Source organism: Budorcas taxicolor, chromosome 23 (genome assembly GCF_023091745.1).
Source record: "Budorcas taxicolor isolate Tak-1 chromosome 23, Takin1.1, whole genome shotgun sequence".
Lineage (NCBI taxonomy): Eukaryota > Metazoa > Chordata > Mammalia > Artiodactyla > Bovidae > Budorcas > Budorcas taxicolor.
The window spans coordinates 30,683,591-30,707,288 of record NC_068932.1 but is presented as its reverse complement, the minus strand read 5'-3'; the positions used below and the strand labels follow the sequence as shown (position 1 = coordinate 30,707,288).

The 23,698-nt window shown below is 47.0% G+C and overlaps 1 protein-coding gene across 2 annotated transcripts in view; it reads right to left on the bottom strand.

Annotated features, from left to right (window-relative positions):
* Positions 1–23,698, bottom strand: part of RBM20 (RNA binding motif protein 20) — a 192,791-nt gene that overhangs the window by 19,703 nt on the left and 149,390 nt on the right. For both annotated transcript variants that reach the window (XM_052660630.1, XM_052660631.1), the window contains exons 6-9: positions 19,148–19,291; positions 15,760–15,891; positions 6,077–6,156; positions 3,492–4,140 (exon numbers count right to left, since the gene is read on the bottom strand). In XM_052660630.1, the coding sequence (XP_052516590.1) occupies positions 3,492–4,140; positions 6,077–6,156; positions 15,760–15,891; positions 19,148–19,291 (1,005 nt within the window). The remainder of the gene's footprint in view (positions 1–3,491; positions 4,141–6,076; positions 6,157–15,759; positions 15,892–19,147; positions 19,292–23,698) is intronic.

Genomic DNA, 23,698 nt, shown 5'->3' with positions numbered 1-23,698 from the left:
CAATTTAGCCTATTTGCCCACATGGCCGAAAATAATTACTCTCTGTTTTTGTTTGTAGAAAAACGTTTGCCAACCCCCATTTTAGAAGCTTGAGGAGGATATTATCCCATGACTTAAACTTTGGCCACCAAACCAATGAGTGTTCCCGGATGTTCTTGGGAGCAAGCTGCATTTTCTCGACAACTCTGGCTGAAGTTGGCTCAAAGTAAACCACTCTCACTCTGATTTCTTACGAGCAGACACGCCTCTCTTTGCTGACAAGGAGCCAGCCTGGCTGGGAGCTCAGGGCTGACGGGTTTAACTAGATATGACCGCACAGGGAAAGACAGTTGAAATCCTCAAGTCTTTGCTCTTTCCAGTGTTTGCAGCAGAATCTCTGCTCTAGCCTTCTGAGCTGACCTGAGCTCAAAGCAGCTCCAAATGCCTTTTCAGCCCTCAGAACCCAGAGCTTCTACCAACAGGGGGCCACTTTTCTTTATTTTTTGTCTTCCTGAATAAATTACCCACCGCCCTCCCTTGTCAAAATAAACAGCCCATACCCTTCCCAGGCAGTTCCTGCAGCCACACATCCAAATCAACACAGTAAAGAGGCTCCCTCCAGTTCTAGCTGGGAGAGGCAGGGACAACCTGGCCTCTGAAAACCCCCTCGCCAGAAAGACCCCCTGCCCTTCATCCCTGTAGGCAAAGGTGACACCGCGGTGCCTTTCAGGGCATCCCTAGACCTGGGACCATTTCCAGGTGACAGCAGCTTATGGGGAACAGACAAAGGCAACCAGTGCACTCACGCCCCACCCCATCCCCACCCACCAGGTCAGGGAGCAAAGTATTAGGTCCTGACTATTGCAGGCAGCGCTGTCACCACAGGGCTGGGGTCACTGCTAAACCACCTACTAGCTGGTCTCCCCCTTCTGTTCGGCAGCCTCCTCCCAAGTGTATTCTCCCCAAGGTCCTTGGGAATGATGATTCCAAAATGTAAAAACAATTATATCCTGCCTGCACCTTCCTGTCTGAATGCTTCATTTCCTTCCCCTAGAACTTAGGATAAAGACAAAACCCCTCAACCTGCCTGTAAGGCTCTGCATAAGCAGTCCCTCGTTGACACATCGGCCTCACCTCCCACCATTCTATCCCTGGCTCTCTCTGCTCCAGCAACACTGGTCTCCAGCCACAGGGCCTTTGCACGTGATATTCCCTCTGTCTGTTCTCCTTCCTTTTGACCCAGTAAATACCCACCATTCCTTTCAAACTCAACAGGCACATCCTAACCCAGGAAAGCCTCTGGCTTGTTAAAGGCACTGATAGCACTGCATCCTCCACCTCCTTAACACTTAACACTCATACCCATCTGTTCAATGAAGGGATTATTTGATGAGCATGTTTTTCAAGAGACCGTGAGCTCCATGCAATCAAGAGTCATTTTAGCTTTGACTCACAGCTGCAGCCCTAGTGCTAGGTGCTCCATGACTACGAGCATGGAGACTGGTAGGAGAGGGTGAAGTGAGTAACAAGTACACACCTGCCACCCAGCATGCGTGGCTCTCTCTCTAGGCTTTGAACTGAGCATGCGTTCTTTAGATATTTCTCTCTCCTGTGGATCATTTATACTGGGGGCCGTATTCTGGGGACCCCTGGGGCTCCACCTGACCTACAGACATGTTTCGTTTTACATAGTTTCTAAAATGTGGGAAATTTCATACCGATATCTGCACCTGGACCTTGGTCTTGCTCTAAGAAAAGGGAAATCAGACACAGGGTACGTATGCCTGCACGGCAGCCATAGAGTGGACCTGTGACGTGGCTGACCCAATATACAGGCATTTCCTCCCTGCTCCCCCACATTCCCAGTTCTTCTCTCTGGCTTCAGTCATGCTTCCTGGTCTGTGGCACCAGTCTGGTTTCCCTGCTCTAGGCCTCTGGGTCGGTAAACCTGGGTGCCCCTGCCAGGAAAAGTGGAGGAGAGCCTCTTTCCCATGCTGTCCTAGTCACTGCCTGGTCTTCTTTCGTTTTCTTCTGGTCTCATGGTCAGGGCAGAGCCTCACGTCTGGCTGTGGCCTCCCACAAACACTGAGAAGTGCATACGATGGCTTTGTCAGCACGGGCCCTCCCTCCAGACTCTCCCAGGGTTTCCCATGAGCACAATCTTGTTAAAAGTCTTACAGCAGCCTTGTGATCACACCCATTTCACAAACGAGAAACCTGAGGCCAAAAAGAACACGGTGTGACCTAGTTCTTAGAAGCCAGGCTTCTGCCTCCAGAGTCTGGACTCAATCATTCATTCCTTTTACAAATACTTATTGAACGCCCACTCTGTGCCAAACCCTAATCCAGGAATTAGGGGTGGACTGGCAGTGACACAAATTCCTGCCCTCATTGAGCTCACAAGGGGGTTGGGGTGGGGGAGGGCTGGGAGGGAGAGCAGACCCTATACAGAATAAAGACGTTAGGAGATAGATTGGAAGGAGACAGATGCCCCTAAGAAAAAGAAAGCAGGGAAGGATGAGAAGTGGGTTGGGATGTTGTGATTTTGTGCGGTGACCAAGAATAAACTTTGGAGATTGTGACAATGAATAAAGACACAGGAGCTGAGGAGGGAGCCATGTGGACGTCAGCAGGGGAGGGGCTCCCAGGCAGGGGAATGCCCTGTGGTGGGCATTTGCATATCATAAGAAAGGCAGGGACCCTGTCCTTAGCCTTCATCCCCCAAGTTCAGTTGCTGCCTGTTCTTTGGCTCCTGGGGCACCCCTGTAGACTCTAGGCTGTTCTCAAGATGGTGATGAGAGTTTAACATCAGTGGGTCACAAGGAGGACTGAAGTCCTGCAGCAGATGGTGAGCCCTGGATGGGGCATTTGGATGGAAGGTGCCAGCCAACTGCTGAGCGTTTTCACTCCAATGGAAGGAAACACAATGTCTGGAGAAACACACCAAGCCCTGGGCACCCAGTATAATTTAGTGGGTGGTGGTGGCTTCTCCTTTACCACCTCTCATCAAAGCCCAACACTGGTGGATGCTTTTGGCAGGAGAAAGGACGGAGCAGACCAAAGGTCTAATCTACCCTGGCAGAGTGTGTGGGTGCAAACACCTCAGGGCCACTCCACCCTGGACAAACAGACAAAATCCAACAGAAGGCCTCTGCATCAAGTCCTTGCCGAACTTCCAGTAAAGGCAGGAGGGTGCGGTGGGACTTGGAGCCAGATCACCTGGGTGTCATTCCAGTTCCACCATTTCCAACCTTGTGTCCTTGGGCAACTAACTTAAGCTCTCTGGGCCTCAGCTGCCTCATCCACAGTAATAATAGTATTATTACTAGTATTTCTTCGTAGGGTTGCTGCGAGGATTAAATAAGTTGAGATAACATGGTTAGCACAGTGCCTGGCACAGAGTACACATTCAGTAAGCATTTCATTCATTCCATAAATGTTCATTATCCTTATTAGTCTTCTCCCCTGGGACCTGCCTCTCCTTACCTGGGGGAAAGGGATTCCATCCTTACCTCATTCTCTGCTATCCTTTCTTTTCTGTCATCAGCTCCTTCTTGGTCTCGATCAGGTCTCTTGGCTCTGTTTTTCTCACTCTGTTTGGACTTGGTGCCCTTGGGCTCCAGTCCGTCTTCCCTGCCAGAGTCGTCGGTGTGGGGGTGCCTGCCTTCTCGCAGCCTGGCCTCATCTTTCTTCCTGGACCTCCCCGGGGCATCCTGCTGCAGCTTCAGGTACTTGTCGGATTTGCCCTTGGACTCCTTCCGGTGGTAGCCGTCTTCTCGGCTTTTGTAGCCCGACGCGGAGTGGAGCGGGTTGGGGGACCCAGACCTCGGGTGCTTTTCTCTGTAGCCCCTCCCCGCTTCCAGTCGCTCCTCTAACTCGGCTTTGTCTAGTTGCCGGGGGTAGTGCTTGCGATCATGTGCCCACGCGTCCGTCCTATCCCTCTTGTCCTCCCCGTTCTCCCTCCAAGACGCTAGGCCTCGCTCTTCCTCCCTCCTGGCGTAGGGAGAGTGCTCCCAGGAGTCCCGGCCGTTGCCCCAGTCGGCCCGGGAGGGGCCCGGGGGGCTGTGAGAAGAGCTGCAGGAGGTGAAGCTCGGAGTGTGGGACCTCGGGGACAGCGACCGGCTCACTGGACTTCGAGATCGCGGCCTTTCTGGGCCGTACCTGTGAGGGGATGGCAAAGGAGCCGTTTTAGAATCTGTGGCACCCACAGGTCCCCCCACCCCGGCCAGATACACCCCATCTCTGCAATAGAGCCACGGAGCACGTGACCCCACCCGGCCATGCGCTCTTACCACCACCGTGCAGAGCGCCCAGGGTGGTCCAGGAGCAAGCTCTGCCTCCCTCCGCCCTCAGGGAGGGATTTTCCCTGGGCGCAATGCTGGCTGCCCTCTGCTTCTTTCCTCATAACGCTCCTGGAGTGGGGATGAATAATTGGGCTGGTTTGGCTCAGCCACATCTCCTCTTGGAAATGAGCTTCACTCAGGCAGCAGGAGACTGTCCCAGGGAAGGGAGGGGAGTTTGGGGTCCAGCAAGGTTGCTCTGGTCCAGCCTGGTGGGAGAGGCTGCCTAACCTTGGGTTCAGTCAGACGACCTCTTGTCTAGGAGACTGAAGTCACCCCTACACCTGGCCTCCACCGAAGTAAAGGCCGCCTCTTGGCCTCCATTTTTCTAGGAAGGCATTTGGGGTTGGAAGAGTCCTTAGAGCTCTGACCTGCTCATGTATCAGATGATGAAACAGAAATCCAGTAGAGGACCTGAGCCTATCTAGGGTTCAGAGCAAGGCTTCCTGGTCACCTGCCCTCGGGACTCTACCACAGAACTGCAGGGGGATGCTGCAGCTTCACGTGTGTCTTTAAAAAACTCAAACAGCCACAATATTTGAAAAACAAAAATCCCAACCCTGAACAGCTGCAAACAAAGACACAAACACACACATATACACACACACGGTTGTTATTAAACAGGTCAGTTGAGTCATCCACCCAATATTCTAAAAGGATGGGGAACTTCCATTTGGTTTCCAAATACAGGAAAACCACGCGGTCCTCAATGACCAGGGGACAAGAGATGTGGCTCCCTGAGACCAGCTTTGACCTCCTCTGGGGATACAGCCTGGGCCGGGCCCTCTGCAACAAGGTTAGAGCGCCACCTGTGGCAGCTCTGGGTAAAAACCACAGAAAGAGCAGGCCCGCTGTCGCTCCTGCTGTTCGGCACAGTGGCCTCCGCAGGGATCGTCTTCACTCTGCGGGGTGGTGACAGGGGTGACCTTGCAGCCTCAGCCTGGCAGAGTCACAGCTTCAGTTGGGAGAGATGAGTCGGAAAACCGAATGCACTCAGTGTTGAGTGAGTGACGGGTCAAGTCACAGACGTTTCTGCACCTACATTCAGCTCAAGAAAAATCAGAAGACATACACATACACATACCACACTCAGAGCCCACATACACCCACACCACACATATCACACAAACACACACAGACCCATAGATATACCACACATACAACACACATGCACCCACACCACACACAACACACACCAGACACCACACATATCACACACACACACAGACCCCATAGATATACCACACGTACAACACACATGTACCCACACCACACACACACACCACTCCACACATATCAAACACACATACAACACAACACACACAATACAACCATATAACAGACAAAATACACACACTGCACATAACCATACATACATACAACATACCACATACACAATAGAACCACATAACACAAAGCGAACACAACACACATACACCACACACACTCTCAGGCTGTTTTAGCAGAGTGTACCCTTGCCCCTAAGAGTCATATATCAGCAGACCCTCTCCTATATGCCTTTACAACAAAGGAGGAGCAGCTGAGAGGAAGCTGAGCATCTTGAATTTTTCTGAGGTTTAATCTGAGCACTTGACTGGACTCGCATATTCCCTCGGACAAAAGGAAGTATAATGCCCAGAAAAAGCTGATGGACAGGATGAGGCAAGGGCAGGGCACAGAATGACTCAAGTACCCCAAGAAAGGGGAGGATGTTCCAATGACCCAGAATCTGCCCTGAGACCAAGGCCAGGCCTCACCTTTCTGCTTCCCGGAACATGTCCCTCTCCCTCTGGGAATGGATGTCCTGGATGATGGCGGCCACGGTCTTCCCAGGTTTCTAGGCAAAGTCAGAGGGTCACTGTCAGACCTGAGAAGGCCTTGCAAACACCAGAGGGAAGCAGCTAGGACTTGGGTTCATTGCCCCATCCACCAAAGGGGGGAAAGAGCCTTCTTAGGGGGAGACAGTTTAATCCAGAAGATGAGAAGTATGAGCATAACGCTGAACAGTGCGGGGCTGAGTGGTCCAGGGCACATGGCATCCATGAAGCTGGGAAGGAAGAAGTCTGAGGCTCACTCTCCAGGTGCAAAGGAGAGCAGCATTTGTTACTACCCACCTCCCACCTCCCTCCAAAATAAAAGAAAATATCTAATATGTGAAAGGAACAAAAGGAAAGAGGGAGGGAGGGGAAGAGGTGTTACAACTTAGAAAGAGACTTGAAGATCAGAGAATGCAGCCCCCACATTTTACATCTGAAGAAACTGAGACCCAGAGACATCAAGGCAGAGTTCTGCCTGGCACAGCTCCAGTCACCAGCCACGCTGTGCTCTAGGGTGACCTCTGGAGTTGTGCTGGGTTAAGGAACACATTTACAGAGATGGTTGCTGCTGCTGCCGCTGCTGCTGCTGCTGCTGCTAAGTCGCTTCAGTTGTATCCGACTCTGTGTGGCCCCACAGACGGCAGCCCACCAGGCTCCCCCGTCCCTGGGATTCTCCAGGCAAGAACACTGGAGTGGGTTGCCATTTCCTTCTCCAATGCAGGAAAGTGAAAGTGAAGTCACTCAGTCGTGTCAGACTCTTAGTGACCCCATGGACTGCAGCCTACCAGGCTCCTCCACCCATGGGATTCTCCAGGCAAGAGTACTGGAGTGTGGTGCCATTGCCTTCTACTTGACAACCGGCATTTTAACTCCAAGGTCCCTTCCATGCCCCCACGCTTCCAGCAGCTCCTGACTACAGCATGGTTCTTTTAGTGGGTCATTTAGTGCTAAATGGAAGTCTGCAAGGTGGGCAGTGCAGGCTAAGCCAGGTTTCACAGTTGAGGATACAAGCACCCAAGGCTCCACCCTTCCAGAAGTCACCATATGGTGACTGTGCCAGGACAGGACCAAGCCCAGCCCCCAAATCCCAACCAAAGCCCTTTCCTAACGCTAGAGTGGACAAATAAGAAAACAATAAAAATAAATGGTCAAAAATGAAATTTAGGGGCACAGAAGGATGGAAGCATTTTGCGAAAGACTACAGAGAATTCGTCCATTCAATTAAAATGGATGGAGCAGGGTAAATTTATGCTTTGTGATTTATATCCCCAAAGTTGTTGTTGTTGTTCAGTTGCTAAGTCATGTCCAACTTTTTGCAACCCCATGGACTGCATCACATCAGCCTCCTCCGTCCTCCACTATCTCCTGGAGTTTGCTCAAATTCACGACCATTGAATTGCAGATGCTATTTAACCATCTCATCCTCTGCCATCCCTATAATACTGATGTTTAAAAAAGACTTAAAAGCCCTCAGTCTATAATGTCAATTTTTGACAAAGAATTTTCTTAGGAAATGTAATTAACTGGTTCTTTATATCCTTATTTTTCCCCCTCCTATATATTGGGTTGGCCAAAAAGTGTGTTTAAATGCAAATAAACTTTTTGGCCAACCCAACAATTAATGTGAAATCTTAGAGCCTATATGGATGTCAGGTATCATCAAACACCTCATCTTATAGGTATGAGACCCAGGGCCAAAGATACGAAGTGAGCTCCATGATGAGCTGGATGCGTAGACACTGATCTGTGTTACTGCTGCCATTGAGGGTTGTGCTGAGGAATAATAAAGGGAGGAGAGAATTAAGGAGGAGCCTCCTGTGGTTTCAGAGGAGAGGTCAGAGCTAGGACTTAGGGAACGGAGGTAAAATGGCATTGAAACATGTATAATATCATATAAGAAACGAATCACCAGTCTAGGTTCGATGCAGGATACAGGATGCTTGGGGCTGGTGCACTGGGATGACCCAGAGAGATGGTATGAGGAGGGAGGTGGGAGGGGGGTTCAGGATTGGGAACACGTGTACACCCATGGCGGATTCGTGTTGATATATGGCAAAACCAATACAGTATTGTAAAATAAAGTAAAATAAAAAAAAAAAGAAAGTTTCTTAATAATAATAAGAAAAAAATGTTCAAGTCAGGGAAGGATCGCTTGTCAACTTGAAACACGAGAAGAGAAGTCAGTGATCGCTACCACTGTGGCTATGAAGGAGGAGGGGGAGGTCAAAAGCCAGACCATCCCTGTTCAATAAAACGCTCAGGAACCAGCACCGGTCAGCATACCCCCCTGAGAGCAGGCTCGCAGTTCTGGCAAATGATCCCTTTCATCTGACCATAGCTATAAAGGTAGCCCCTCTATAAGCCTATGGAAGTGTCACCTATGAGTAACCAGATCACCCAGCCGCTGCAACCTAACTGCTTAGACTGGACCAGAAGCCAGCAACCCAAGGCCAAGCAAGGGAAGGAGCTGGGGCTGTGGGCCTGCATGGAGAAGAAGGCTCTTGCCAGGGTGCCTCCTTCTACCCCACTGCAGATACCTGTCCTCCTGCCTGGGTTGCTGGTAAAATGAGAAGGTTGATCTGAACCCACTGAGCGGCCTTCTTCCTGCCTGCCCCCTTCTTGGACCACAAAGTGAAAGTTGCCTCCTGCATCATCACAGGAGAGGCCAGCCTGGGATGGTTGGTCCTTAGGAGACCCGCAGCATCACTGCCTCCACGTGGGCCAGCCTGGGAAAGCCCGTGAGAGCCATCAAGACCAAGAGCAGGGATGTGGGACAAGATCTGCTGGCACCAGGCAGGCCCAAATCTGTCCTCACCCTGCCAAGCTGGAACAGCCCAAGGTTAATGAATGTGCCCCCACACCAGGTGAAATGTACCATGGCAACTTTTCACAGCATCCAAATTCCCTGAGGGGTCTGGATCAGGGACCTTCTGTAGCAAAAAGTGTCCCCAGGGTCCCCAACACCTTTCTTCTGCCTTCTGGAACCTCAAGTCCTCTTGATTGTCCCTCTAGTCCAGATCCAGAAAAGCCTGGGGTAAGAGGAGGGGCCTGGTCAGGGAGCAGCTGAGGTTCTATAGGTTACCCAGGGCAGCATCGGGGTGGGCTTGAGACCCTCAGGGAGGGGCAGGTCAGGCCAGTGGCACAGCCAGAGGCATTCAAGGAGCTCTCGGACCCTACTGACCTCCATCATCACAGACAACAGCCCCTCGGGCCCTCCTCTTTCTGGATGCCTTGCTGATGATGGGGCAGAGCTGGCCAGTCAGGTACCACAAATAAAAACATCCTCAATGGCCCAATGCAATCCCCTGGGGGTCAGAGAGGTGCTTCTAGAGTTCTCTGGGGGCTAGAAGAGCCTCTTCTGGGCTTAAATATTTCCTTGCCCTTATTTTCTCAACCACAGAACAGCTTTGTGAGGCCACTGTCAGCCCAGGGCCCCCTGAATTTGCTTTTATTCAGGTGGCATGGGTGGGTGAAGCAGGGAAGGGCTTGTTGACCAGCTGTAGCACTGGGCCCCTCATGGAATGATGAGTTTCATGGCACAATGACTGGCTGGAGAGATGGAGGGATGGGTTTCAGAGAAAGGCCACAAAAATCTGCAAATACTATATGCTGGAGATGGCGGTCACAGGCACCGTGACTCCCCGCTCCAAGGACTGGAGGTCAGTTCCTCTTGCCTGGAAAATCCCATGGATGGAGGAGCCTGGTGGGCTGCAGTCCATGGGGTCGCCAAGAGTCGGACACGACTGAGCGACTTCACTTTCACTTTTCACTTTCATACACTGGAGAAGGAAATGGCAGCCCACTCCAGTGTTCTTGCTTGGAGAATCCCAGGGATGGGGGAGCCTGGTGGGCTGCCGTCTATGGGGTCGCACAGAGTCGGACATGACTGAAGTGACTTAGCAGCAGCAGCAGCACTGGGCCCCCCATGGAACGGTGAGTTTCATGGCACGATGACTGGCTGGAGAGTTGGAGGGATGGGTTGCAGAGAAAGGCCACAACAATCCGCAAATACTATATGCTGGAGATGGCGGTCACAGGCACCATGACTCCCCGCTCCAAGGACTGGAGGTCAGTTCCTCTATTTTAAGTGATAATTCCAAACTATTGGCACTCTCTGGCCCAAACACCCTGCCAGCTGCCATCTGAGAAGGAGTCAGAAGTGGCCAAAGGCTTTCAAATAACAGAATCAACTTTTCACAACTCTAAGAAAATCCTCTCTCAACCTTCCTCTTCAGGCCTGGCCTCATTATCGTGTGGTTAAAGGTATAAAGGAAGCAGGTAAAAGAAAGCCATAATCACTGCAGAGGAGTGGAAAAAGAAGAGGATGGAGTAGGTGTGTGATGATGTTTGGATATACCTTTTTATTGTAGAATACTTCAAACACACACAGAAGTGCACAGGATGGTATATTAACACACACCCCAACGGTGAATCCATTTCCACTGTCAACCAGCCCCCAGGGGACCATTTACAATGCTCTCTGTCAACACATCTTGCTGCTTTAAAGCAAGAGTGAGATTCCAAGCCCCATACAGTCCCAGGGAAGTATGATCTCACAGGGAGTCTCCGTGGATGGAGAATCTCCACCCAGGAAGAGCAGCCCAGCCCTGCTGCCACCTGGCAGGGTCACCTGGGGTCATGGCTTGTTGCCTGTGGGAGACTCACCTTCTCCACCTATAAAGGTGAGATAATGAGGCCCACCTGGCATCCACTGAGAGCCTCGGGGCAGAGAGTGCTGTCCTGATAAAGGCCACAGAGTGCTGGGCCAGCGTAAAAGAAGCCGCTAGAGAGTTTCGTGCCTCCTAACCCCTCCTGGGCTGTTTCATTTGTCTCAAGAACCTTAGGAAGATGCTGACACCTTGCAGATGAGCCCTGAACTTGTCAGAGCCACATACTGTTACAGCATCCCTGACTATTTCTGTATCACTGTGCTTTCCAGACTCTACATCTCACCCACCTCCTGCCCGGAGGGCCCCTCTCTGTTTAGTTGCCTCATCCTTCAAGGCTCTACTCAGGAATCTCTCCCCTTCTTGACACAACCAAGTCATACTGCCTTTTGCCACTGATCTTCTAGGAACTTGGAACGGATGCACTCAGGTTTAAATCATGAGATTAGCTTCTCTGCCCAGTGAGATAGCAAACTTTCCCCCAAGTGAGGACCTCTCGCATGTTCACTGTTACTCTTGGCACTACATCTTACATGGAAAAGACCCTCAGTCATCATTTACTGATTTATTCTCCTTAACCAAGAGATCATGGATCACTCACAAGACTGCTTCCCAGGGCCAAAGACCATCTCTGTGCATAGGAGGCTGGCAAGACCAATGGCTCTGAAAACAGGCCCACTGTTCCCAAACCACCCGGGAGCCTCAGTCACGCCCCAGTCTACCTGGTGAGAGTCTCTGGGCAAGAGGACTTTGAATAATCAGTCTTCTCATGCAGGTCTGCAGGAAGGAAAACACTCACTTTTTATCATTCTTTCAGATTTTCTCACTCATTTCACACATTTGTAGGACACCTATTGTGTGAAAGTTTCTGTCCCAAATGTCCTGAGGAACAGAATCTCGGCCACAAAGAGTGAGACAAGATTACTGACATGAGGAAATATTTGAGAGGAGAGGAGAAATGCCTTAAAATAAAAATCTCTCCTTCTTCCTCCTCCACTTTGTCTGGTGAGCAAAAGGTAAAATTACAGGAGAAAGACCAATCAAAGTCTCCCCGACCTCTGCAAGCCCGGGTGGGGCCCCACGTGGTGGCCCTTTGGCCCAGAGATTTATATGGACACAATGACTTGCTGTCTGCCTCCCCAGGAACCATCCCCTGTCCCCAGCCTGCTCCCAGGATGCAGGTGACATGGTCTGACCAATCACACCACAGCTACAAGGACTGGCTCAGGGAAGCGCATGTATCAGAGGGACTTCCCTGGTACCACTAGGAAAACTCTGGCTTTCTCTCAGTTGAGCCAATAAATTCTTTTATTTATATTAGCCAGTATGCTTTAATGGAGATAAAAGAAGGACTTGGACTTGCAGAGGAAGTCCAAGCTGATTCATGTCAACATGGGGACCATAATACACCCGTTACTATGTAATTGAAACATGCTCTAAGATGCTTTCACGTAGAGGCAGTGTGACTACTTGGGGAGCACAAAATCCTCGCTAAAGGTCAGGATCCATGTGTTCTGGCCACTTAGACAGAGTGTGCCACAAGGACCAGAAACATTGACGTCTCCTGGGAGCATGTGAGAAATGCACAATCACAGCCCTGACCCAGACCTACTGAATCAGAAATTTCAACAGGATCCACAAGTCATGTGTATGCACACTGAAGTTTGAGAAGCTCTGTTAGAATACTATCTCTGCAGCTTAATGACTGGATGACTATAAGGAAATTATCTAATTTCTCTTTTTTTTCACATGGACAACGGAGATCATAAAAACACAATAAGGAGACGCACACAGAGTGCAAAACCAAAACAGCCCTAAGATACAATCATGACTCTTCCAGTAACTGTGATTTCAGGCCAGTTACCAAACTTCTATGAGGCTCAGTTTCCTTGTCTGTAGAACTGATAATAATACCTGTCCGACAGGACTGATGTCAGGATCACAGTAGATAATATCTTAAAGTGCTTGGCACATTACTTGACCCAGGACTCAATTAAAGGCATATAGTCTCATTATTATTGTTGTACTATTTTAATTACTGTTATTATCCACCCTACACACGTCACAGGGGAGGGTGATTGTGAGACTCAAGGAGACCCACGTGTGAAAAAAAAAATTCTTCAAACGAAAGAACACAAGGTATATAGTCCTTTACTGATCTGGAACCTGAGGTTCACAGAGGTTAAGCAATGTGTCCAAGGTCATCAAAGCAGGAAGGGGTAGAGGCTAGGCTGGTGCTACCACCCTCCAGTCTGCTGTAGGTCACATGGTTGCTGATGGTTCTGTTTATGTGCTCTTCCTCCCACCAGCCTGTGAGCTCCTCTACAGACCTGCTGCCACCATATTCATGGCCCAGTTCCCACTCACAATGAGCACTCAGTGAACATTTTGCTGAATGCAAACTTTGATCATCTGACCCATTTAACCCATAGTTTTTGCACCACCACAAAAGACCTCCCTTGATAAGGGACCTCGGTGCCTTGGTACTTTAAGAAGCAGAGGACTGCAGTTAATCCTAACTAGAGCCTTATGACAACATCTCATTTGGAGACCAAAGCTCCACTGGGAATTTAGTGCAGAAATTCAATTCTAGCCCCCAGGGCAGAATCAGGGAGAACAAGAACTTTGGGTACAGAATAGGGCAGGATCTTTTACTTGTCTGAGAAAAGCAACAGGCTTTCATGAGCTGGGAAAAGAATGCCAGCTTCTGCCTGAAGCTGAATTGTTGGCAAAGGAACTTCAGAAGCAATAATGCAAGTAAAGCAAAATTAGGACTTTGGCAACTGGTTGACGTATTACCAATCTACATATGTAGACTTGTCAGAATGCTTGTCCTAGCTAGAAACAGCTGCTAACCCTTTGTGTTCTGATTTGAGCCTTGAAGGCTGATTAAGGGCTGCAAGTCTTGAGCAAAATGGACCCTCAGTAAATGTGGAATGAGCTGAAGTGAACCAGAAAATCCCTATTAAATAAGACAGTAGAAAGTACAAAATAAAAAGTTAGATTTAACCACAAATACGGCATTAATTACAACAAATCCAAATGGACTCAGTGCTCCAGTCAAGAGAACTCCTGCAAACCAATAGGAAGATACAATCTAAAACAAATGCATGGGCAAATGACTTTAAAATTTCCTACCAGAGAAGATCTAGGTGGAATAACCAACAAACACATGCAAAATTGCTCAGCTTCAATTAACATGGAAAATAAAAAATAAAGCCATCACACTCTTCCCCAGAGGGGCAAAAAAGTTGCACAAGATGAAGAATTAGCAAGAAGCGGAGCTGATGAAAACTCTCAGACACTACTGGTAGGAATGCGGCTGCTGCTGCTGCTGCTGCTAAGTCACTTCAGTCATGTCTGACTCTGTGCGACCCCACAGACGGCAGCCCTCCAGGCTCCCCCATCCCTGGGATTCTCCAGGCAAGAACACTGGAGTGGGCTGCCATTTCCTTCTCCAATGCATGAAAGTGAAAAGTGAAAGTGAAGTCGCTCAGTCGTGTCTCTTAGCGACCCCATGGACTGCAGCCTACCAGGCTCCTCCATCCATGGGATTTTCCAGGCAAGAGTACGGGAGTGGGGTGCCATTGCCTTCTCCGAAGAGGAATGCTATCATCCAGCAAAGCTGAGGGTAAGCATGCCTGGTGATCCAGCAATTCTAGGTGCATAGTTCCCCTAACTGTACACTCTTGTACATGGGTACTGAAATAACATGTTTGAAAATGTTCACAGTAGCTCTGTCCCTACTGCCCTAAAACTGGAAATAACCCAAATGTCCATCAACAGTGGAATGGATAAACAAATCTATACTCATACAATGGAAATTTGCATAGCAGTGAAAATAGATACACCCAACATAGATGGCATAATGTTGAATGAAAGAATACAGTATGATTCCATTCACAAAAAACGCAACAATAGGCAAAACTAAACTACAATGTTAAGGAAGGCATGGAGAGGAAGTAAATAATAAATGGAAAAGCAAGGAAATGATTAGAGTCAGGAAAGTGGAAAGAAGAGTTAATATAAAAAGGGACTCATGGGTTTCTGGGTGCTGTCTGTGTCCTATTTCTTGACTTTGGTGATGGTTTTACGGGGTTATGGAAGTTCACCATCATTACTTTTTCAGCTGTACAATACAAAATCAGTATTTTTTTTTTTGGTTATACTTTACAATAAAACAAAAAAGAAAGGAAAAAAGAAAGGTAGAACAAGCTAAAACAAAGACAAAAGCCCTGTCTGGAATGATCTCAGTTCAATCCTGAGTTTGGACAATGGCCAGCTCAGTCACATGCTGCTTAGAAGAATTACTATGGACCTTAAGGCATAAATGGGGGCTTCCATGGTGGCTCAGCTGGTAAAGAATCTGCCTGCAATTTGGGAGACCTGGGTTCCATCCCTGGATTGGGAAGAGTCCCTGGAGAAGGGAATGGCTATTGAAACCAGTATTCTGGCCTGGAGAATTCCATGGACTGTGAAGTCCATGGGGTTGCAAAGAGTCGGACATGGCTGAGCGACTTTCACTTAAGGCATAAATACAGAGGATGGAGGAAAGAATAAAAAATCAAGAGGTGACAGAGGAAGAAAAAGTAACTGAAAACCTGTCTAAGTAGAGAAGGAGGTTACATTCAGGTTTATGCCCGGAACTCTAACCTCTGAAAAAGCAACCACCTTTCCCTCTTGCTGTATCTTTTAAGATTTCCCTTAAAATTGTTCTTGGGTCCCAGGTAGGTAGCCATCCTGTCTCAAGCACCCCTTTGCGTCCTGTCCTTACCTCAGTGAGCATGTTTCTTGCCATGTTAGAATGGGTTTGCCTTCCCATGTGATATCCTCAAAGGCAGTGGATACTTTTTGGATCTTTTTGTCTCCTTCCCACCAGCACTCAGGCCAGTGGCTGACAAGGAGACACCCAGCTGATGTTTGCTGAACAACTGAAAGAAGGAGAGGGTGCTTTACCTTCAGCTGCAATTCCTTGTATCTCTTGGACATCCGAATAAGCAATTTCTCACCATTGATCATGGCAGATTTTTCTTGGTAATACTGGACCATGGCCTGGGCAGCCTCTGTGTAAGCCATCTCTAAAAAGGCCTAGGAAAGAAAGGCGGAATAGACATTGGACTTGACTTGAATGGTCTTAAAGGAAATTCCATACAAGGTGTGACTCCATGTATATAAAGTTCAAGAACAGGCAGAACAAATTGATGCTGGTAAAAGTTAGAGTTGAGTTTCCCTTGGGGTTGGGGATGGATACTGATTAGCAAGGGAAATGAGGAAACCTTCTGGGGTTCTGGAAATGTTCTCTATCTGTATTTGCACAGTAATCCCTAGTGGCTCAGATGGTAAAGAATCTGCCTGCAATGCAGGAGGGCTGGGTTTAATCCCTGGGTTGGGAAGATCCCCTGGAGGAGGACATGGCAACTCATTCCAGTGTTCATGCCTGGAGACTCCCATGGACAGAGGAGCCTGACAGGCTACAATCCATGGGGTCGCAAGAGTCGGACACAACTTAATGACTAAACCACCACCAACACATGTAAAAGGGCTTCTCTGATGGCTCAGCGGTAAAGAATCTGCCTGCAATACAGGAGACACAGGAGATATGGGTTTGATTCCTGGGTCGGGAAGATCCACTGGAGATGGAAATGGGAACCCACTCCAGTAGTCTTGCCTGAAAAAATGGACAGAGGACATGGACAGAGGAGCCTGGTGGGTTACAGTCTAACAGATTGCAAGTGTTGGACACAACTGAGTAACTGAGTACACACATGTAAAAAATGAATGGAGTTGTACACTTAAGACTGGGGCCTCTCCAGTGGCTCAGATGCCAAAGAATCTGCCTGCAAAGCAAGTGACCCAGGTACGATCCATGGGTCAGGAAGATCGCCTGGAGAAAGGAATGGCCACCCACTCCAGTATCCTTGCCTGGAGAATCCCATGGACAAAGGAGCCTAGCAGGCTACAGTCCATGGGGTCATGAAGAGTCGGACACGACTGTGACTAAGCACTCACACACACTTAAGATTAGTGCATTTTAGAGTATGTGTTTTATACCTCAATAAAAAGGAAAAAACTTCAATACAAGGAAAAGAGCTCTCTTTGATCCCATCTGTTCAAAGAGACCTATTTATTAACTTTAGCAAAAGAGCTCATTATAAGATGGCCCCTCTCCTGATCTCCATGGTTACCAAACATTATTGTTAATTATGTACGTCCATCTGTGGCTACAACATGCCACAGGAGCCCCTTGGGTTGGGAGGGTCCATTAACCCACAGTTTCCCGAGAGGAGCGACTGAGTCTGTTGCACAAGTGACCTTGGGCTGATCCCTGCAAAACTTGCTGGTCAGTGGTGCCAATGGCAGGAGACCGACACAAGTCCTGGGTATCTGAGCTCTCAATTTCTTAGCAAAGAAAGAAATACTCTAAAAACACCAGGGGTTTCTGAGGCTTGAAGGAAGGCCATGTCTTTGTGAGCTGGAGAGAGAGGAAACAGTTATGTTTCCACAGTATTTCTCCTCTTTAACTATTCTAATAAAAACCTTTACAAAGAAATGGGCTTTTCCATTCAATTGATGATACAGGGAGTTTCTACATAGACATTTTTTTTTGGCCACACTAAGCAGCTTGCAGGATTTCAGATCTCTGATCGGGGATTGAGTGAAAGCCAGAATCCTAACCACTAGGCCACCAGTGAACTCCCTTCATAGACTGTTTTGACTGACCTGTCAGTTTGCCCCAGGAGCTGCAGTGACAGATTGGTCACTGTTATTGTATCTTAGATTCGATGGGTTTGTATTAATACCATAATCACAATGCAACGAACTGGTCAGTTGACCACTGACTGATCAACGCAACTTCTCACTGTCAATGCTGAGAAGGAAACATGGTCTGTGACCAGGGAGCCCTCACTGCGAGCCCTCACCTCCCATGTCCTTGAACTGTGTGGGCTAAACAAGCTCATCCCCTCCACTTCCCTCACATTTGCTTTTGAATTTCAGTCATGCCTTTCTCTGTGGCTGTCACAGTCCATGGCAGAAGGGTGGGAGACCAAGAAGTCAGGGTTCTTTACGGTTTTATTTCAAAATCTACCACTCAGCTTTCTAAGTGCCTCTTTTTTAAATGTTTTATTTTTATACACTTTTTAAGGATTACTTTCCATTTACAGTTATGACACAACATTGGCTGCATATTCTGTGTCATATACTACACCCTGAGCCTATGTTACACCCAATAGTTTGTACCTCCCGCTGGTCCACCTATAGTGCCCCTACCCCCACCCCATTAGTAACCACTAGTTGTTTCTCTATATTTATGAGTCTGCTTCTTTCATGTTATACGTACTAGTTTGTTGTATATTTTAGATTCCACAATATAAGCTCTATCTGTCTGACTCTAAGTGCCTCATTCTTCACACCAACATTTTAGCACCTCTAGCTTTCACCTGTCACATGGGAATAAAATGAACCCAGGGAATCTCACTGCATTTATGTTGCAAGCTGAATTTTGGAAATTTGCCCAGAATAGAATTCTGAGAAGGAGGAATGAAGAGACTACACGAGTAGTCTAAGCCCAAGTTGATGCAGGAAGACCCCTGATGGTCCAAGGTGGCTTTGATTTTCCAAAGTTCGTGCCTTACTTAAGAAAAGAATTTCTCCTGTGCCTGTTCCTCTGATTCCTAAAGTTAAAATAGTCATTAGAAATAAAACACTAAATGTTCTTACTTCTGACCAGTCTCTGTATAAATTCCTCTCCGGACTTTAGAAATGAAGACAAACAGAACCCCCAAAGACTCGATCCACATGGGCTGAGGGTTCTTAGTTCCTGAGATTCACCATGCACCCATTAATTCCCACCTACTCTCCTGCTACGAGAGCCAAGGGCCTTGGATGTCAACACCAAGGATCAGTGAAAATACCTCTTCCCGGTCAGTTGTTGGCTGGCTCAAAATCCACATGCCATCAGAGATGAGAAACGTAGAAGGTGAGAAAGACTAGCATTAGCTCAGGGGGTGGGTAATATAGTGAAAAGACTCGAGTCCCTGGATTTCTGTTTTAGGAACCATCTAGCTTTTCTATGCTAAGGAACACTTTATTCCAAAACACATCCTCACCTCTAGGTAACTCGCAAAGGCCTGGGCCCATCACAAGAAGGGTAAAGTGAAACCAGAGGAAACGAAACACCACCACCGATGACAGAACTCTCGGTGCTGCACCAGCAGGAGGCCAGCTGTGCATTACCCCTTTATGCTACGAACAGCTTCTTTTAAAAAAAAAAAAATTATATAGTTCCCTTCCACCAGTGTGTGGTTTATCCGGTACCTACCAGTGTGAATGTGCCGAGACTTACCTGATTAGTCGACTTCATGAGGATGTAATTAGTGACCTTGCCAAAGGGCAGCCCCAGGTTAATGACGTCATTCTCTGTGCAGCTTCCCTCCGGCAGGTTGCAGATGTGGACCACGCGGCCGGCGCCTGTTTTCCGCTGGGCAAACTAACGGGAACAAAGACCCGCGGCTGGTCTTCAAAAGACATTTCCTTCCTGCCCTCTATCCCAGATGCTCCTAATGGCTATCTCCCCCACCCAAATAATGACTGCAAAACTAAAATTTACAAAATAAATGCAGAAAAAGAATCCATTTGCAGACACATATGAAACATTGATTTTATGCCATCTCTACACAGAAGTTCATAACATTTTTAATGAGCAATCCTATCCAGGCTTCATAAAGAGACTGGGAAATGGGCATATCCATACATTGCTGGTAGGAAGTTATATATCGACAATCTTTTGAGAATATACTTTGGAAATATTGGATAAAGCTTAAAATATATAGGGTTTGCCCAAAATTTCCTTTCAGTTTTTCCATAAGATGTTATGGACACTTTTTGGCCAACTCAATATATAGCCCAGGATCCTACAATCCCACTTTTGGAAATCTTACCTACAGAAATATATTCACCAATATGCAAATACATACAAGGACTTTTATTACAGTTAGCTTATTATAATAAATTTACAACTTATTGCCAAAACTTTTGGAAACAGCCTGAATGTCCAAGAATAGGATAATGACTGAGTGATTGATGGTTCACACATATGATGGAAACTATGCAGCCATGAAGAGGAAGTGGTATATGAGTTGATCAGGACAAAATTTTTAAGACAGATCAAGTAAAAAACAGTTGCCAAGTATAGATGTAGTATAACACTATTCTTCTAAAGCAAAACAAAAACCCAAAAATGTATGAGAAAAAGATGAAGCAAGTGTTGTAAAATCTTGATAATTATTGGAACTGGGGGATCAGTACATATGGGTTAACTACACTCGTTTCTGCTGTTTTGTATGTTTTAAATTTTTCACAACGGAAACATTTTAAAGGCTATCAGCACAGACAGAGAAACACAGGGGAGGGTGCATATCAGCCTGTCAGTACTGGTTATCTTGAAAGAGCAGAACTGCAAGGGATAAGGGGAGAGACATTTAACCTGTTTCTTATATACCTCGTATTATTTGACTTATAATTTTTTTAAAAAACCCAATTTTAAAAAAAGAACATGAAAGGACTGGTGAACCTAATACATACACAGAGACGTTCATAGCAACAATCTTTGGGTTAGGACAGTGGCTTTCAAAACTTTGTTAGCCCTGAAATCCTTTCTTCAAACAAAAGCTTGCCCACCAGCCCAACATATTCAACAACTAAAGAGGAGCTGCTTTAGACAAACCTTATGGTCCAACACCCTGCTGCCACCCTCCATCCAACAGTCCCAAAGGCGCCTCTAAGGAACACAGTTCAGAAACAAAGACCTGGGCCTAATCACAGCTCCTGGAGGGAGGAAGTGTGTCTGTTTGGTCTGTGCAAACTTTAATCAGCCTGGAGTCTCCAGGAGGTTCAAGAATTAGTACCCATAAGCCAACCTAAAGTGGAAGGGAAGGATGCAATTTTCGAAACCCATACTAATAGCATAGCCCATATTTGCATAATCACCATCTTCTGTGATAAAGTGAACTTCAACATCTAATTACATTTGATGTAGGTCCTACTCAGCTATGGTAATACAATGGGGAAGTCTGAGGTCTCATCCCTAACAGGGTCTAATACTTGGGTAATTCTACCAAGAAAAGTCTTCATTTTTCTCATCTGGGCTGAGGACAATTAGAGTCAGTCAAGAATTTCCTTGGATGGTTCAGCCCTGAATTGGAGAAACCCATGTGCCCCTTTCAGACCTCCCTCTCTGCAGTGCCCAGAGGTCAAGCATTTCCCAAAGGGGGACAGTCTTCCATGCCTGGCCCGGGTGGCTCCCAGAGCATGTGCGCGCCTCCCTAAGGTGCAAAAAGAGCTCTCCATAAGCTGGGAGGCTTTGAGTGTGAGCCTGGCTCAGAAGAACTGTGTCCTTCTCCAGGGGTGATGGGAGGAGAGCTAAGAGGCAGGATCTTTGCCTCTCATTAGGGCGAGGGGGCCACACCAAGATGTCGACCCAGTTGAGCTCTTGGGCTGGGCAAAGTTGCCAATCCTCTGAGTTCATCAACAAAAGGGCTGAGGCTGGGTGCTCTGCCGGCTTCTCTTAGCTGGGCACATTTCTGTCCACGTGACTGCTGTGGTCGGCTCGGGCTCATGTTTGCTCAGACCACAGGGCAGACACGCAGGGAGGTTCTGGGCCCCTCCAGCTCCTTGCCTGTCCTGTTGCCTAGTGACCGGGCATGAGAGCCAGTGCCTCCCCGATTGTCTCCTGCAGATTAAAAGAGCAATTCAAGAGGCTTTTATCTGAGGGTTAGTGCAGCAACTGCTGCTGAGGGCAGAGCCTGCCTCTGAAAAATAAACACCTTCACTGCTGCAGGTCACCCAAGAACAAGATGAAGTCATGCTGCAGACAGATTACAAAGATGCCAAAATAAATGGGCCTCAATTAAGGTTTTCATTTAAATTTAAAAAGTACATTGCAGCAACATGGATGGACCTAGAGACTATCACACTAAGTGAAGTAAGTCAGAGAAAGACAAATATCCCATCACTTACATGTGGAATCTACACAAATGATACAAAGGAACTTATTCACAAAACAGAAATAGACTCACAGACATGGAGAACAAACTTATGACAACCAAAGGGGAAAGTGGTGAAGGGATAAATAAGGAGTTTGAGATTAACAGATTTTTATTAAAAAAAATAAAAAAATCAATAGATAAAAATCAAGAACCTACTATATGGCACAGGGAACTATATTCAATATCTTAACCTATAATGCTTGGGGCTGGTGCACTGGGATGACCCAGAGAGATGATATGGGGAGAGAGGTGGGAGGGGGCTTCAGGATTGGGAACTCATGTACACCTGTGGCAGATTCATGTCAATGTATGGCAAAACCAATACAGTATTGTAAAGTAAAAAGAAAAAAGAAAAAGTCTGGAAAAGAATATATATATATATATAATATATATTTATATATTATATATATATAATATATATAAAACAATCGCTTTGCTGTACACCTGACACTAATACTACACTGTAAATCAACTGCACCTCAATGAAAGTTGTTCATTTTGAAAAAAATTTAAAAATAAAGTACCTATTTACATATTTTTAAAAAGTACATTTCATGGATGTACCCCCTGCATTGGGAGGCAGAGTCTTAACCACTGGATCACCAGGGAAGTCCTTAGAAACATTTTCTATGTGTTGTACTCTTTTGCAAATATTCAATTTAAGATAGTTCAGCCTACATTCTATGAGTGATCTAAAATATCTTAGGTTCAAAATCATATTTGATTCATAAAGGGCATAGAGTTATATGTATAATCTAGTCCATCCTTAAACAGTTCATATAAAACATGGCTATTATTTGCCTTACTTCCCATGGGAGATCTAAATGATGAGGGAGGAAGGGAGGATATGGTCCAGGTGGTACTTCTAAAGTCTGCTCACCAGGATCAGACAACCCTGAGTGTCCTGGAGCAGGCAGCACAATGTTCTACATTTATTCCCTACCTGGGTTCTCTAAGCAGCCCAAGTCCTGAAGGGTCTTTGAAGGGATGGTTACTTTTGACATTTAAAAAAACCCAAGTTGAAATCATACTTTGAGTTTCTTTACTAATAAGGAAACCTTTGATTAGATCTCTAGGCTGATGAGAAAGGGTGACTCCTGTATCTGCTTTAAATTAATAAAAACAGGTAACTAGTTAATTACTCACTAAACTCACTAATATAAGTACTTTGGCAAACAGATATTACTTTGCCAAACATAAAATGCAGGACAGGGGCTGCTTGAGGTAGGAGTGAATAATTTAAAAGGGTCTGGGCTGTAAAAACTGCAAGACTTTCTGATGTAGTAAAAAAAAAACCAACTCTGAACTTGGAAGACAGAGGACTGACTGGATTTCAGACCCAGCTCAGCTACCGATTAGGGGCATGACAAGGACAAACTGGCTTTCCTTTCGGGGCCTGAGTTCCCCAGTGTCTGGTATGAGGGAGTTAGTCTATATGCCTCAAGTCAGATGTAAAATAGCCATGCTTATGTGGCTCAGCGTTCTAAAATTCCACTCATCTCAGAACCCTTGCCAAGCTAAACCCTAAGATCCAGGATAATGATAAGTTTCCCCAACTGTGCTGGGCAAACACAGGAAACCTGCATCTCTCCACCCCCTGCCCCAATGAATGTAATGCCTGTCTTTCTACTCTGTGTGATCAGCCATTTCAGCACACATTTCACATGCACAAGGACAGTCATCATTCAGACAGTCCTGTCTGTGTTGGTCTTGGTCTCCTCTTTACAGAACTGAAGGTAAGCTCCAAGCAGGGAGCACCTTGCCAAGGTGTCTGCCCCCCTGAATGACTGTGCCATCTGAAGGAACGAGAGGAGTTGAGCTCATACACTGAGATAACTAAACACACACAC